We start from the raw sequence: 17,091 nt of genomic DNA, 5'->3' as shown, positions 1-17,091 counted from the left end.
AACTATATGTCTGTGTGTATGTGTTTATATATATATAAATATATATATACATTATATATATATATATATATATTTACATTCCTTGGAGTCTCCTTTTATATATTCATTTCCAAAATAAATTATTATTATTATTATTATTATTGTCAGCCATTATTATTATTATAAATAATATTATATAGATAAATTATTCACCTAGCTGGCAGAATCGTTAGCAGTATTTTGCCCGTCGCAGCATTTCGAGTTCAAATTCCACCAAGGTCGACTTTGCCTTTCAGCCTTTCAGGGTCTATAAATTATGTACCAGTGAAACACTGGGGTCGATGTAATCCACTAGACCCTTCGTATGTATTGCAAAAAACATTTAGATTTCTTTCACTAACACCACATATATTTTATATATATTTTATTTAAAAAAAAACCATTTATTTCATTATGTATTAGCAGTGTTTTTGTATTTCATTGTTCAATAGTATATCTTTTTAATTTTTTGGGGCCACATTTCTGGCAGTAATTAAATGTCTGATTAGATCTACTCCCCCTTTTATTTAACTGCATTTTTGGTAAAGTAATGTATTTAAAAAAAAAAAAAAAAAAAATTTTATTTTAAAAACCAGAAAAATTTTTTTTCTTTTTACTGTCAGAATTATGAATACATTGCTAATGAGAGGGGTAAGCCACGTCAACTAGCAGCTAAATCAATATTATAAAATTCATTTATATGTTTGTTTTAATTATTTTTCTTTTAACATGCCCACCTCTATCATCGCAATCTTTCTGCCGTCTAAGCAAGCTCGTTTATCGGTTGTCTTCAAGAATCACGACTTGGTTGGGGTACGAGTCACACTGGACAAACAGATAGCGATATTCATATTTGCCATTTTCATTCTGAAATAAATAAATAAATAATAATAACAATAATAATGATTTAAAATTTCGGCAAAAGGCCAGCAATTTTGTGGGAGCGGGTAAGTCGATTACATCAACCCTCAGTGTTCCACTGGTACTTAATTTATCGACCCTGAAGGGACGAAAGGCAAAGTCGACCTTGGCAGAATTTGAACTCGGAACATATAGATGGACGAAATGCCACTTAGCATTTAGCCTGGTGTGCTAACAATTCAGCCAGCTTGATTTATTATTATTATTATTATTATTATTATTATTATTATTATTATTATTATCATCATTATCATTATCATTATCATTATTATTACTATTACTATTATTATTATTATTATTATTATTATTGTTATCATTATTAAAGGCAGTGAGCTGGCAGAGTCAGTAGCATGCTGGGCGAATTGCTTAGTGGTATTTCCTCTGCCGTTGCTTTCTGAGTTCAAATTCCGCCGAGGTCGGCTTTGCCTTTCATCCTTTCCAGGTCGATAAATTAAGTACCAGTTATGTACTGGGGTCGATCTAATCAACTAGCCCTGTCCCCACCAAATTTCAGGCTTTGTGCTTTTAGTAGAAAAGATTATTATTATTATTATTGAGGTGGTGAGCTGGAAGAATCATTAATGCACTAGATGAAATGCTTCGTGGTATTTCACCCATTGCTTTCATCCTTTTGGGGTTAATAAATTAAGTACCAGCCAAGTACTGGGGTCGACGTAATTGACTATCTCCCCTCCCCTCAAATTCCAGGCCTTGTGCCTATAGTAGAAAGGATTATTATTATTATTATTACTTCTATTAAGGCAGTGAGCTGGAAGAATAGTCAGTGCAGTGGACAGAAGGTTTAGCAGTATTTCGCTCATTGTTATGTTCTGAGTTCAAATTCAGCTGAGGTCAACTTTGCCTTTCATCCTCTCGGGGGTCGATAAAATAAGTACCAGTTGAACATTGGAGGCCGAATGCAATTGACTCATCTCTCCTCACAAATTGCTGCCCTTGTGGCAAAATTTGAAACTATTATTATTATCATCATCATCATCACCATCATTATCATTCTGGGATTGCTAAAATAAAGCCCTAATCTGTACGTTCAATTTTGGAAGACAGGTCTCTGAACACTGCAAGACCGACATTTTATTTGATGCTCCACTGATTCTGCAAACCCCGATGCCCACAATGTAAAAATCCCTTTTTTTTTTTTTTTCTCTTACCTGTTTCTTCTCCAAGTTGACTGTAGCTTTCCTGTACGGACCTTCAATATAAAACCTCAGTCGTAAGTGTTTCGCATCACCGACTTTAAATTCTGCATGACTGAATAAAGAAAATAAGAAAACAAATAAAGACTTATGCACAGACTGAAAAATGCTATGGGACAGCGGCATAAAAGCTACGAGACAGACCTGGGCAAAATGGAAGACGGAGAGGAGCAAGGAATGATATCTAACTTGAAAAGAGGCCAAAGACTAGGTATATCTCATCTTCATTGGTAATTATTCTAATGGTTGAGCTCCAGCATGGCCACAGCCTTGGGTTGGGATATATTAACCCTTTAGCAGTTAAACTGGCCAAAATATTTCATCTGTTTTTTGTTCAAACTGACCAGGTCCAGGCTCTCACACCTACCCTACAATGGTATTCTGTGTTAAACAATCACATCATGGGAATCTCAGTTACTGATGCTGAAAAAAGTTTCCACAAAAAAAAAAAAGAAAGAAAGTATATTGATTTCAGATATTGGCACAATGCCAGCAGTTTCAGGGAGGGGGGGGCTAAGTTAATTACATCAACCCCCCAGTACTCAACTGGTACGTACTTTATTGATCCTGAAAGTACAAAAGACTAAGTGGACCTCAGTGGAATTTGAACGCAGAACCATAAAGACTAAGTTGATCACATCGACCCTGAAAGGACGAAAGACTCGGGCAACCTCTGCAGGATTTGAACACAGAACATAAAGACAGATGAAATGCTGCTAAGCAAATTCGTTGTGCTATCAGTTCTGCCAGCTTGTATCATCATCATCATTTAACGTCCGCTTTCCATGCTAGCATGGGTTGGACGATTTGACTGAGGACTGGTGAAACCGGATGGCAACACCAGGCTCCATGAAATAAAACCTGTTGAGTTGAGGACATTATGAAAATGAGGCATTTGACCAGTTTCAAATCCAACTGACAGCAGGGTCACTCACCTCACATGGCGTCTTCTGCGTCGGCCCGATTCCTCTCCGTATGCTTTGATTGGTTCACCCAACAGTTGCTGCACCTGGAAAAATTTTTAACACAAATTTAATATAATCAATCACCAATTCGCTTTTACTGTACCACAACCTCCACCCTATCACCACCACCACCACCACCACAACAACAATAATAACTGGCACCTGTGCTGCTACCACCACCGCTTCCACAAATAGAACCTCTACAATCACCACCTCCACTCCTACCATCACTATCAACACAACCACCCTCTGCTGTCACCATCACCACCACTGCTACCAACACAAACATCACCATCACCACCTCCACCCTGACCACCACCACCTACTAACGTTGTTGTTGGCACTCTGTCGCTTACAACATCGAGGGTTCCAGTTGATCCGATCAACGGAACAGCCTGCTCGTGAAATTAACGTGCGAGTGGCTGAGCACTCCACAGACACGTGTACCCCTTAACGTAGTTCTCGGGGATATTCAACGTGACAAGGCTGACCCTTTGAATTACAGGTACAACAGAAACAGGACGTAAGAGTGAGAGAAAGTTGTGGTGGAAGAGTACAGCAGGGTTCACCACCATCCCCTGCCGGAGCCTCGTGGAGCTTTTAGGTGTTTTTCGCTCAATAAACACTCACAACGCCCGGTCTGGGAATCGAAACCGCGATCCTATGACCACGAGTCCGCTGCCCTAACCACTGGGCCATTGCACCTCCACACCACCTACTACCATACAACCATAAAATAAAAACTAGAGTTGATTTCTTTGGTTAGACCACTGGTTTTTAACCAGAGTCCACAGAAGATTTTGCATTTAAAATTTACCTGCAATAAATTGGAAATCCATCAACAATACACAAAATTTTTTTTTATACAATTCCTAATATTTCATTATAAAAATAGGACATTTTTAAACACTGAATGGCTGTAGGGGTCCAGCAGAGTAAAACAGAAATCAAAGGGGCCCCACAGGTAAGAAAATGGTTGAGAATCACTGGACTAGATCCTTTATCAAGATGGGTGCCCCAGCATGGCCACAGCCTGATGACTAAAGCAAGCAAAAAGGTAAAAATAATGGATTAAACAAATTAAAAGGATAAAAGAATCCTTCTTGATCCCTACGAACACATAAGGGTCAGTTTCCCAGCTTCTGTGGTCTGTATATTTGACTCCTGGACAGGATGGTGGTCTGTCGCAGGATTACTCATTTTTGTGAGCTGATTGGACTGGAGCAACATGGAATGAAGCGTTTTGCTCAAGAACACAACTTGTCCATGTCTGGTAAGTTCACCGTCATCAATTTGAAGCAGGCAAAGTTCACTGTCATCAATTCCCCGAAAGGAAAAGTTCATTGTCATCACTTCACTGAAGGGAAGTTCACCTTCATCGATTCACTGTTTTTCGGCAATAAAATAGTTTTTAACAATTAATGGTGAAATACTATGGATATATTTTCTTGGTAAACTTTCCTCGTGATGAATCGATGGCAGTGAACTTACCTGTCATCCGACTTGTCACCTGTCCAGGAACTGAATCCCCAATTTCACAATCAGGAGTCCCACACCCTGACCAATTAGGCCACCTATTCCCATGATTAAACAAATTAATTACAAAAAAAAAAACAAAACAGTTATGTAGTTACCTCAGGATCATTTTTGCATCTCTTGAAGGCTTCTCCGAACACAGCATTTGGACTCTCTTTGGACAACAGTTCTTTAGCAATGGCATAAAACATGATAGCTGAAAGAGAAGAGAAAGAATGGTCAGTTAGCAGCACAACCCATGCCGGTGCTGCATTAAAGCACCTAGCACATACTGTAAGTGGTTGGCAAGAATCCTGTAACGGTACCATTTGAAAGTACTCATGTTGGTGCCATGTAAAAGCACAGAGCATGCACTGTAAAGTGGTTAGGGTTAGGAAAGGCATCTAGCTATAGAAGCCAAGCCAAAACAGACAACTGGAGCCTGGTGCAGCATTCCAGTTTGCCACCTCCTGTCAAATCGTCCAACCCAGTATGGAAAATGGATGTTAAAAGACGATGATATATATATATATATAATGATGATGAAAATATTTGCTTCAAAACACTTACCTGTGATACCAACTCCAACAATTATAACACCTGTATATGTCACATCCTTACTAGCTTCTTTCACTAGAAATAAAATACCAAAATAGGAAAACGTATAAGAATTAACAGACATGTCTTCTGCATCATTGTTAAGTTGTATTTATACTGAAACACTCTGCTTGATAATTTGAATTAATTTTGAAAATAATCAAGGTTTTGGAGGAGTTTAGTAAAATAACGAATATATATTAGGATATTAAGATGGTGCTTGGAACAACCGATTATAGTGGTGACTTCATCAATTCCTAAGGATATCTGAAGAAGGAATTTTTATTCCGAAATATCACATCAGACTATGGATGATTAAATTACAACAGTTTTTATAATCCATTGTTTGTATTATAGAGCATTGTTGTGTCAAATAACTCGACATGCCGAAACTGCAATGAATAACACCAGAAGAAAACAAGAAAAGGCTGGGCAAGAACTTCTAGTTGCTCGATTCACGAGAAACAACAGCCTGATCTCTCTCAAATAATATCCTACTGCCTTAAAAAGGGACACGTTCCATCACGAAAACTTTTGATACATATAAAGAATAAGATATTGTTGGAACACATTTGATCGTAGACCAGCTTGATCAATCCTGGATCGGGACTAAACAGAGCAACAATTCAGGCACGAAATTTAGTTAACGATAACTGTGTAAACCTGTCGGAAGGACTGTCGTAGTTTTGGGTGGTGGACTTAATCCGTCGATCCGTTTAACATCACCTGGCCCATACGCTCCTTAAGCAAAGTTTAATTTTGATCTGAGGACAGCTGCTTCCCTTTCTCTCACTAGTTTCAAAGTAATTGTAAAGATCTTCCGCTTCTGGCTAAACCATAAAAAAGAAGACCCTAATGGCTATGAAAAGGGGAAATTTAACTGACCTTTTTCGCCTAAGTTTAAACCTTCGTAAGGGCTTTTCCATGCCTCCATCAACTCCTTTTTTTCGCCAGGGTCCTCGCTGTCTGTCTGTTTTTTCTCCGATGCAAATCTGATATTTACATTGGTGCATTTCGATGCAGCTGTTCTTAGTATTCGGCTGTCTTTGTTAATGTTGGAACAGGCGGAGTGCAGTCGGGACGTCCGAATAAGTGGAAAGACTGGTTTTAGGTTAGGGACGGCCAACAAACAGTTACTATGTGTCAGGGTGGGTTTGAAATTACTTCTGTTTAATAATAATAGTAATAAAGACGTCGGCCTGTTACAGTGATGCATCTGGAATAAATAACCAATTTTAATCATCTTTACAAAGTTCAAGTACTTTTTAATATTATGTATACATTTATTATAAATGTGGCCTGTGTTCCTCTATTTAACCTTTCCAGCTATCACATTGCTTTGAGAATTATCTCCCGTCGCATATAAAATTGGAGTTGTTGTAAAATTAGAAATGTAATCCGATTCTGGAACGACTTCAAAAGAAAACTATTTATTGTACATTGTCAGGCAAACAACTAGCAGAACTGTTACCACGTAGGATAAAATGCTTAGAGGCATTTCTTTCGACTCTCTTTTCAGACTTCAAATTCCGCTGAAGTCAGTTTTGACTTTCATCCTTTCAGGGTCGATAAAATAAGTACCAGACAAGTACTGAGGTTAATGTAATCCACTTTCTCACCTCTGCTTAAATTGCTGGCCTTGTGCCAAAATTAGAAGGAATTTGATATTCTTTGTCTTCTGGAATCTATTTTTTTATACACCATTCCCATCAGCTTAATATATAATAAATCAACTCTTTCCACGCAACATACTTTATTTTACTTATATCAACCGACTTTTGTTTTTACCAACATACATACCATAGATAAATTTGAAGTTATTCCACCTGGATAACAAGTACAGCTATATACTTGAATTACTGGAGCACTGGGATATATAATACACTGCCTAAGTATCGATCTTGAGAAATCAGGCTTCTCAAAAGCAGAAAGGAGAATGCTAATTAGAAGATTACATATTCGAGTCATCAATGGAAATGTAAAGATTTGTAAAACGCTCCAGAAGTCTGGAATTTAAATCTATATTCGCATATATAGACATGCAGCTATATGGACGAGAATACGTTTATAAAACAAAACATACACATCTGCCCATGTACTGACTCCAAATACTGCGTATATACACACAAACATGCACAAATACTGTTGATGTTGAAATTCCAATGAAGGAACCTTGGACCTAAGTTAGAAACTAGCTCTTTCTCTATTAGCAAGAAATCTTGAAATAAAACTGAGTAACACCGTACGTACGCACACTTGAGGTGCGGGAAGCACATTTTCATATTATCATACGTTTAATCTTTATTTATGTTTTCGTGTTATGTGTCCCCCACATGTATTTGTATTGTCCCCTCTTTGTTGGTAATAAAGAAACACATGTACCGCACTTATATTTAAAGGCCCTTATCATATTCTCAGCGGTGATTTAGCAAGAGTGCGTGCTGCCAGGGCAGCCCATGATCCCCCACTTCGGCTCCCTAAGTCTATACAGGCTTATACAGCAGACAACAAATGTAACTGCCACAACAAAAGTGTCGTCTGCGTATCCTCGCCATCGCCCGTGGTAATGTTGGCTTGATTTAATAGGTTCCGTTAAATCTTGTGGTGTGCGATCAATTGTTCCTCTTTTTCCATGTCTACGTTTAATGAATGGATAAAAATTACAGATTTGCTAGTCATGCATTAGTATGCTCTGGAACCACTGATTAAACCTATTTTAAGCCTCAAAAATTAGCAGCAAGTCCCTGTGGAATACTCAGCAGGTTACACCGTAGATCAATAAATCGGTAACCAAGGAACAATTCCACTTATCGAAGAATTACTAAGGTCCCACCGCGTATATAGATTCTCCGGCCGCCCGCTCCTGCTGCTTAACGGAAGTTTACGTTGCTATGTCAGATGGCGCGTAACTTGTCCGTTCATGTCGTCAACCTCCAGTTTGTTTTCTTTGACTTCTTTATATCGCTTGTGTGTCAGTAATATGGCTGAGTGACACAAAACAGCATCTGTCCTTTATTATTAAAAAAAATTGGTTGAAGGTAGGATCTCTTTGAAAATATCGTACTTACTTTCGTTTGAAAGTTTACCTTGCGAAATTGTATTGTCCGTTTGTATATATGTTTGTTGCTGTGTTCTGCTCGATCTCAGTCTGTTGGTGTGTTCTGCTCGATCTCAGTATGTTGGTGTCTTAAACTTAGTGTGTATGTATTTTATTAGTGTGATCTGCGTTTGTGTATATTCTTGGAAGTTACAGTGTGCTACTGTGATAATGTTGGCGTGTTCTATATCGACGCAAGTGTGTTTCCCCCTCCTAGATTTTGTTTCCTCATAACTTTTGGGGAAAAAACGGATATCTTTTAATGAAAGTTTCTTCAACTGCTTTTCAGATAGTGTAGATTACAATTATATTGGTATATGATGTGAAAATGAAAAAATTGGTGGGTACGCACACGTACAGACTGACACACATCACATATATATACACAAAATAAAACTTGAAATTTGAAAAAAAAATTATGTGTATCAGATTGTGCGTGTGTGTACGTGTTCACCATTTTGCTTCCCATTTTTCATATTCCGTTATAATTATTTACACACTCTGAAGAATATTTGTAGAAAATTTCATTAAAAAGCAAGCATTTAAGTCATGAGGAGACGAATTCAGGTGGTGGAGAGCACACTTATATAGCTATGCCCTATCCATGTTCGTGTGTTCCAGTGTCTGTTTCTGAATTCTGGGGTTGTGTGGTAAGAAGTTTGCCGAACACCACATGATTCCAGGTTCAGTCCCACAGCATGACGCCTTGAGCAAATGTTCGTCTACTATAGCCTCAGGTCGACCAAGGCCTTGTGAGTAGATTTGGTAGACAGAAACTGAAAGAAGCCTGTCATATATGTGTATGTGTGTGTCTTTTGTGCCTGTGATTGACTCCTCCACCACCACCACCACCACTTCACAACCAGTGCTGGTGTGTTTACATCCCCATACCTTAGCGATTCAGCAAAAGTGACTGATAAAATAAATACTAGGCTTCAAATTAAAACGAGTACTGGGGTCAATTTATTTGGCAAAAATTGTTCCTGGCATTGCATCAGAGCCATGTGTTGAGAGGAATTCTTTGGGGTTTGAATAATTCACCTCTGGAAACATGGAGGTTTTGTCCCACTCCTTAACACATGGCTATGTTGCTCCCTCACTACTCCTGTTCATCATCAGGGTTGTACTATTATTGTTATATTATATTTCTGTATTTTTCAGATCTGCCAATGTCAGGGACATCACTCAGCTGTCATGTTCCCGTCAGTACAGCCCTTCCACCCCAAGTTGAGGGCCATCTCCGATGTTTCCTTTGTTTGTGCATACCCAGGATTGAATGGTTGGTGCCAGATCACCCTGCCAGGACCCTCGTCCACCTCACCTGGTGGGGTGAGATTGGTTCTGGCACAAATTTCAGGTATGTCCTTCCAAATGCCAACCACTTCACAATGTGGACTGGATGTTTTTTTTATATGACAGTAGCACCAGCAGGGTCACTGAGTAACTTGCAAGACAAGGAATTTTTGAGAGGGGAGGGGGAATTGGAGGAGTTGATCTTATGTCACTACATTTAAAATGGTAATGGTTACAAAGGATTGCATGTGCCACTCAGCTGGAACAAATATAACACAAGGGATATATTGTTTATTATTCAATTTTGCAGGCCCTTAGATGTATCTAATCCCATCAAGACCAGACTGAAAACCACAGCGAGGTACCCAATACGGTCAGGACCAAAGCAGTTTGCATCATATCTAAATGGTAATTTCAACCTTCTTCTATCAATGTTGTTATTTGATCAATACTTGTGGATAATGAACCTTTTTGAAGTGCAATAATTAGTTGGGTCACAGCTGACTGGGATAATAGAATTGAGAACATATACTTGTTGTTGTTCTTGTTTTTGTTTAACCCTCAATCAAGCCATGTCCAGTAGACCTATGATCACAGATGTTCCAGTCCTGACCATCCCATCTTATATCCAGGTACAATGTATCTAGGACTACATTATCTAGTTGTTCTTTAACCGCAGCTAAACCCTGATCCAATAGAAGTCCACTGTGTGTGTGTGTGTATATATATATATATATGTGTGTGTGTATATGTTTGTATATATATATATATGTGTGTGTATGTGTTTGTATATATATATATATATATATGTGTGTGTGTGTGTGTGTGTATGTGTGTGTGTGTCTATGTGTGTGTGTAGAGTGATGAGCTGGCAGAATTGTTAGCACATTCGGTAAAATGCTTAGAAGCATTTCATCTATCTTTACATTCTGAGTTCAAATTCTACTGAAGCCAACATTGCTTCTCATCCATTCAGGGTTGGTAAAGTAAGTATCAGTTGAACACAGGGGCCAATGTAATTGACTTAACTACTCCTGGGGTATGAATATTATTAAAAAAAAACCCAAAAACTGCATCCCTTTGTGAAGCCATGTTAAACCAATGTAGCAGAGTTGTCTCATCAAACTGGTTTGAGCTCAAGCTTAAAATGACCTCAAGCTCAAAATGACCTCAAGCTCAAATTCATGGCCTTCACATTGGACTGAGGTTGGTGTAGAGAACATGCTGAAGCCTTCGTTCTGCAGTAGACTCAACATACACAATCCAATCCAATCCAATCCAATATTTGTGTATATATCTAAGGACTGAGATCACCATCATCATCATCATCGTTTAACATCCGCTTTCCATGCTAGCATGGAAAGCGGACGTTAAACAATGATGATGATGATCTCAGTCCTTAGATATATACACAAATATTGGATTGGGTTGGATTGTGTATGTTATCTAGTGCATTTTGAAGAAGATTTGTCTGCCACAGCAGAATTGATACCAGTGCTGGTACCACATGAAAAGCATCTGTGCTAGTACCACATGAAAAGCACTCATGCTGGTGCCACATGAAAAGCATCTGTGCTAGTACCACATGAAAAGCACTCATGCTGGTGCCACATGAAAAGCACTGGTGGTGGTTCCACATAAAATGCACTCATGCTGGTGTAACATGAAAAGCACCCAGTAGTCTCTATGGAGTGGTTGGCATTAGGAAAAGCATCCGGTCATGGCGACCATGACAGTGGAGCCTATTGCAGCCCCTGGCCTTACCAGCTCTGGTCAAACCATCCAACCCATGCCAGCATGGAAAACCGATGTTAAATGATGGTCTTCTTTTTACTTTGTTCTCTTCCTCTTTCTGTTTCCAGATATGAATCTTTTACTGCTGGACATTGTGGATGAAGATAATTCGGAAGTGGTCGGCTATACCGAGGTGACCAACATCACCTCGCTTACAGTGTCAAACACTCTTGAGAAGTGAGTATCTTTCCAGACATCTCTTCCAATCTGTCAAAAGACACAACACAAACACTTTCACACACATGTGTAAACACATTTCGGAACTTCTTATTTCTTTATTGCCCACAAGGGGCTAAACATAGAGGGGACAAACAAGGACAGACAAAGGGATTAAGTTGATTACATCAACCTCAGTGCGTAACTGGTACTTATTTAAACGATCCCGAAAGGACGAAAGGCAAAGTTGACCTCGGCGGAATTTGAACTCAGAACGTAGTAGCAGACGAAATACCATCAAGCATTTCGCCCGGCGTGTTAACGATTCTTATTTCTTCATTGCCCACAAGGGGATAAACATAGGGTTCCGGGTTCAATCCCACTGTGATGATAATGGTTTCAAACTTTGGCACAAGGCCAGAAATTTCAGGGAAGCTGGGGGTAAGTCGATTACAATGACCCCAGTGTTCAACTGGTACTTATTTTATTGACCCCAGTGGTGTGGTTTCAAAACCACACAGCGGTATTTGAACTCAGAACATAAAGAATCAGAAGAAATGCTGCTAAGCATCTTGTTCAAGGCATTGATGATTCTGCCAGTTCGCTGCATAGAAACTAAAAAAAAAAAACATGAGGTCAGTCAAGTCAAAGGTCAAAAGGTCAAGACAAAATGGCCCTCACCATAATATATCAATCCTATAAAGGCACAAGCATGGCTGTGTGGTTTTGAAACCACACCACTGGGGTCAATAAAATAAGTACCAGTTGAACACTGGGGTCATTGTAATCGACTTACCCCCAGCTTCCCTGAAATTGCTGGCCTTGTGCCAAAGTTTGAAACCATTATCATCATCATCATCATCATCATCATCATAGTAATATTACCTAATTGCTGTTTATTTTTCAGTGTTTATCCTGTTTTATCATTGAAGGATGTTAAAATAGCTGAACTCCATGTTTCTATTGAACTGCAGCCACTGATGGGTAAGTCTTAGTCTTCATAACCTACAAATCCATTCATCTAATCTCCCTTCAGGCCAACAAAACAACTTCTGCTTGGTCATTCAACCTTCCAGAAATAGCATCCCTTGTCCTGCTTCTTTACCAATTCCCCCATCCCCTATTCTGCTTCTCTACCAATTCTCCCATCCCTTGTCCTGCTTCTCTACCAATTCCCCCATCCCTTGTCTTGCTTCTCTATAACTTCTCCTATCCCTTGTCCTGCTTCTTTACCAATTCTCCCATTTCCTGTCTTTATTTTCTACCACTTCTCCCACGCCCTATCCTGCTTTTCTACCAGTTTTACCATCCATTGCCCTCCCTACAATAATGTAGTATAACTTACTTCTGGAGATACAGTTTCAGGTTTGCCTTTTCAGAATCTTACGACAGCACTGGGTTTGTACCAACACCAGACATTGTCGATCCTCAACCTGCAGGACCTGTGGCACTGACCAATATCACATATCCACCATCACACTTGTTAGCATCATCCGAACGAGAGGTAAGCTGGGTTCGCATTTCTTTCTCTCCTCCCCATGCTTCTGCGTGCCAGTGGCACGTAAAAAGCACCATTTGAGCGCAATTGTTTCCAGCTTCGCCTTACTGGCACTTGTGCCGGTGGCATGTGAACAAAACATTGGACTGACTCCTATGCAGGTGGCACATAAAAAACACCATTTGAGTGTGGCCGTTGCCAGTGCCACCTGACTGGCCTTCGTGCCGGTGGCACATAAAAGCACCCACTACACTCCCCTCCCGGAGTGGTTGGCGTTAGGAAGGGCATCCAGCTGTAGAAACTCTGCCAAATCAGATTGGAGCCTGGTGCAGCCATCTGGTTCGCCAGTCCCCAGTCAAATCGTCCAACCCCTGCTAGCATGGAAAGTAGACGTTAAATGATGATGATGATGATGATATATACATATATACACACACACATACACTGATATGTTACCTCTTCTCCTCTTATCTTCAGAGTTCTTCAGTGTTCAGCAACAACAGGAACTTCCCTCGAACATCTGAAGTAACAGCTGGCCTTGACCTACAGCCCAGGGGCATTGATGCTGCCTCTAGATCCCAATACCAAGAATGCGGTACCACCGTTTCCATTACCACTGCTGGCGATGTTGTACACACCCAAAACTTCCCGATTCTGAAGACAAAGTCCACTTCGTCTCCCCACCTTGCACAACAACCTGGTAAATATAACTGAGAGAGAGAGAGAGAGAGAGTTTTTGTTGTGAGATAGTCATTGCATAGCAAGGAGGGAATCGTACGATGTGAGGGGGACTGCTATTGCTTCTTGTTTAGCCCCAGGTCAATTGGATTGACAGGGAAGGCACTTGGTCCATCAGGAAACAGTGGTGTATAATGATAATGATGAACTTATTGTATACAGTGCTCGGCACACTACAACTCATCAGAAAAACCCAGTAGCCAAAAGTGCATGAACGGTTCGTAGAATGATGCTGTGGAGGTGAACAGTGAATGAGTCTTTAAAAAAGGAAAACATTGGGGGATGGAGGCATCAGGTGTACTGTTGGAAGTTTTGAAGGATGTAGTGTCTTAACAACCAAGAACTGATGCAGGTTCTTTATTCCATGCTTCAGTAACTCTGAGCATGAAAGAATGTTTCCGAAAGTCATGGGTGTCATGTTGTTTTTGTTTTTTTAAAATTTATTTTGTAAGCATGGAGTGGCTGTGTGGTAAGTAGCTTGCTTACCAACCACATGGTTCTGGGTTCAGTCCCACTGCGTGGCACATTGGGCAAGTGTATTCTATACTATAGCCTCGGGCCGACCAAAGCCTTGTGAGTGGATTTGGTAGACGGAAACTGAAAGAAGTCCGTCATACATATGTATATATATATATATATATATATATATATGTGTGTGTTTGTCCCCCCAACATCGCTTGACAACCGATGCTGGTGTGTTTACGTCCCCATAACTTAGCGGTTCGGCAAAAAGAGACCGATAGAATAAGTACTAGGCTTACAAAGAATAAGTCCTGGGGGTCGATTTTCTCGACTAAAGGCGGTGCTCCAGCATGGCCGCAGTCAAAAATGACTGAAACAAGTAAAATTGTAAAGAGTATGTCCATCAGTGTTAGACATATGCAACTCAAAAAGATGCCTGAGGTTGTTGTTGGAAAGATGGTGGATAATCTTGTGGGTATCTACCAAGTCAGTTGTCAGACGTTGGAGGTTTAATGTGTCCATGGCCAAGGAAGCAAGACGTTTACTTCAGAGTATGATATTTGTCTGTTGGCAGGTTTTCATTTGGTTGCCTGTTTCTGAACAGTTTGCAGGAGATTGATGTACTGAGCCAGACAATGATTCAAGACTGGTGATGATGCAAGCTCTAAGTGTGAGGCTAATCACATGCATAATAATCAGGTTGTACAAGAAGGTGTGTGGAGGCGCAATGGCCCAGTGGTTAGGGCAGCGGACTCACGGTCATAGGATCGCGGTTTCGATTCACAGACTGGGCGTTGTGCGTGTTTATTGAGCGAAAACACCTAAAAGCTCCACGAGGCTCCGGCAGGGGATGGTGGCGAACCCTGCTGTACTCTTCCACCACAACTTTCTCTCACTCTTTCTTCCTGTTTCTGTTGTGCCTGTAATTCAAAGGGTCAGCCTTGTCACACACTGTGTCACGCTGAATATCCCCCGAGAACTACGTTAAGAGTTACACGTGTCTGTGGAGTGCTCAACCACTTGCACGTTAATTTTCAGGAGCAGCAGGCTGTTCCGTTGATCGGATCAACTGGGACCCTCGTCGTCGTAAGCGACGGAGTGCCAACAATAGGAAGGTGCCATACCCATTGACTGGTGTAGCAGCACTATTGTCAGCAGCCAGAAAAGTACAAATGATATGCTAGAAAGAGGAGGCAATTAACCCTTTCATTACCAACCTGGCTGAAACCGGGTTCTGTATCTAAGATTGTATTGGTGATGATGATGATGACAATGATGATAATATAGATTATGATGTTAATTATATAATGACGATGACTATTTGATGATGCGGATGGGGATGAGTATGATGTGATGATGATGATGATGATGGCAATGATTTAATTGGTGGGGATGAGCATGGTGTGACAATGAAGATGATGATGATGATGATGACGATGATTGTAATGTTGGTGACTAATGATTAATAGTGATTTTCACGATAACAATGATGAGGATCATGTTGATAATGAGGCTGTAGAGGATGCCAGTAACTACACCCCCCCCCACCTTGTACTAAAGATAGCCATACCCATTTACCATATTCCTCTATTCTTATGTCTAACTACAGTTATCTTTTCCTTTTACCCCCATCTACCCACTCTCCTTATCTACCCTGTGCTTCCTTCTTGCCCTAAAAAAACAAAATCATCCCTAACCCACGCCCACCTCATCACCACCACCCTCTTCTCCCAAAGGGACATCAATCCTGGACGACCATCATGCTGCGGACCCTGGTTACACGGACATAATTTCCATCTTGCTGGAGAAAGGGCACAAACTTCGTAAGACGATGATCCATTCATTAGCTCACGAACCCTCAAGGAACCAGAGACGACAAGTCCTCAACAGCAAATCAAACCTCTCAAGGTAAGTTTGTAAACTGAGACTACATTTCGTTTTACAGAACCATTTTGTCTGTCTGTGTGTCTCTCTCTCTCTTGCTGCTTGTTTTTGCTTAATTTTATTTTGGAGGATCAGTGAAATTCATGCTGTTAAATATATTGCTTGGCTAAGGTTGTGAGTTGGCTGAATTGTCAGCATAGGTGCAGGAGTGGCTTTGTGGCAAGAAGCTTGCTTCCCAACCACATGGTAACTTATCTTATAAGCAAAAGAAAATGGTTTAATACTCTATGAAATTAATAATTTAAGGAAGTTATTTTTTAACCTAATAATATCCTCCACCATCATCACTACAAGAACTGGAGACTGTTTTAGCTGAAGAATGGACAAAAATTCCTTTGGAAACAATTCAGCCTTTCTATGAGTCCATACCTCATAGAATTCAAGCTGTAATTACTGCTGAAGGCGGTCCTACCCCATATTAAAATAAATTTGCTTGAAATTTGAAGGGGTTTCCATTATTTTGTCCAACCCCTTTATATACAACAGCCTTCTTCAAAGTTATCCTCACAATGCTTCACCAAAACTACCTCAAAGCTTCACTACCCCAAGTACCTCAAAGCTTCACTACCCCAAGTACCTCAAAGCTTCACTACCCCAAGTACCACACAACTTGACCAAAACTAATTATATTTATATATATAGTTAAAAGAAGAAAAGAAAATGGAGATAAAGGAAGTTAATAATTGTTTATTATTAACAAATTGGTCGTCTTCACTTCTTACAGCCGTTTTAATTAACACTCAATAATTTAATTACAAATTTGTACATTAAATTTTGCATTTTTGTGACATGAGCATAATTTCACCAGAGAAAAAAAATGAGATGTCCCTTGGGATGTTATATGTGGACCTATCAATTCATTTCAGCATACACACACAC

At 39.9% G+C, this 17,091-nt stretch overlaps 2 protein-coding genes across 2 annotated transcripts in view; one reads left to right on the top strand and one right to left on the bottom strand.

Moving 5' to 3' along the window:
- Window positions 1-386: 386 nt before the first annotated feature.
- Window positions 387-6,833, bottom strand: LOC106878442 (mitochondrial import inner membrane translocase subunit Tim21). Its single transcript, XM_014927651.2, has 6 exons — window positions 6,116-6,833; window positions 5,204-5,266; window positions 4,753-4,850; window positions 3,089-3,162; window positions 2,109-2,208; window positions 387-885 (listed from the first exon to the last, which is right to left on the bottom strand). The coding sequence occupies exons 1-6, from the start codon at window positions 6,471-6,473 to the stop codon at window positions 796-798; spliced, it is 783 nt and encodes a 260-aa protein (XP_014783137.2). The 5' UTR covers window positions 6,474-6,833; the 3' UTR covers window positions 387-795.
- A 1,062-nt stretch (window positions 6,834-7,895) lies between these two features.
- The window catches only part of LOC106878441 (C2 domain-containing protein 3), a 12,084-nt gene continuing 2,888 nt past the window's right edge, over window positions 7,896-17,091 (top strand). The window contains exons 1-8 of the mRNA XM_014927649.2: window positions 7,896-8,268; window positions 9,489-9,684; window positions 9,931-10,028; window positions 11,483-11,591; window positions 12,478-12,554; window positions 12,950-13,074; window positions 13,546-13,768; window positions 16,005-16,176. Of these exons, the coding sequence (XP_014783135.1) occupies window positions 9,497-9,684; window positions 9,931-10,028; window positions 11,483-11,591; window positions 12,478-12,554; window positions 12,950-13,074; window positions 13,546-13,768; window positions 16,005-16,176 (992 nt within the window). The 5' untranslated portion in view covers window positions 7,896-8,268; window positions 9,489-9,496. The remainder of the gene's footprint in view (window positions 8,269-9,488; window positions 9,685-9,930; window positions 10,029-11,482; window positions 11,592-12,477; window positions 12,555-12,949; window positions 13,075-13,545; window positions 13,769-16,004; window positions 16,177-17,091) is intronic.

The sequence above is a fragment of the Octopus bimaculoides genome, chromosome 30, assembly GCF_001194135.2.
Source record: "Octopus bimaculoides isolate UCB-OBI-ISO-001 chromosome 30, ASM119413v2, whole genome shotgun sequence".
In the NCBI taxonomy this organism is placed as follows: domain Eukaryota; kingdom Metazoa; phylum Mollusca; class Cephalopoda; order Octopoda; family Octopodidae; genus Octopus; species Octopus bimaculoides.
The sequence above is the reverse complement of the archived record's forward strand: the minus strand, read 5'-3'. Positions and strand labels throughout refer to the sequence as shown.

What these genes read in the sequence shown, in the direction of transcription:
- LOC106878442 (XM_014927651.2), bottom strand. Translation starts at nt 6,473, where the DNA reads ATGATTAAAATTGGTTATTTATTCCAGATGCATCACTGTAACAGGCCG. An exon ending in CGCAGAAGACGCCATGTGAG is followed by an intron (nt 2,209 to 3,088) that starts GTGAGTGACCCT and finishes TTCTTTATTCAG; the next exon opens with TCATGCAGAATTTAAAGTCG. An exon ending in TCAACTTGGAGAAGAAACAG is followed by an intron (nt 886 to 2,108) that starts GTAAGAGAAAAA and finishes TATTTATTTCAG; the next exon opens with AATGAAAATGGCAAATATGA.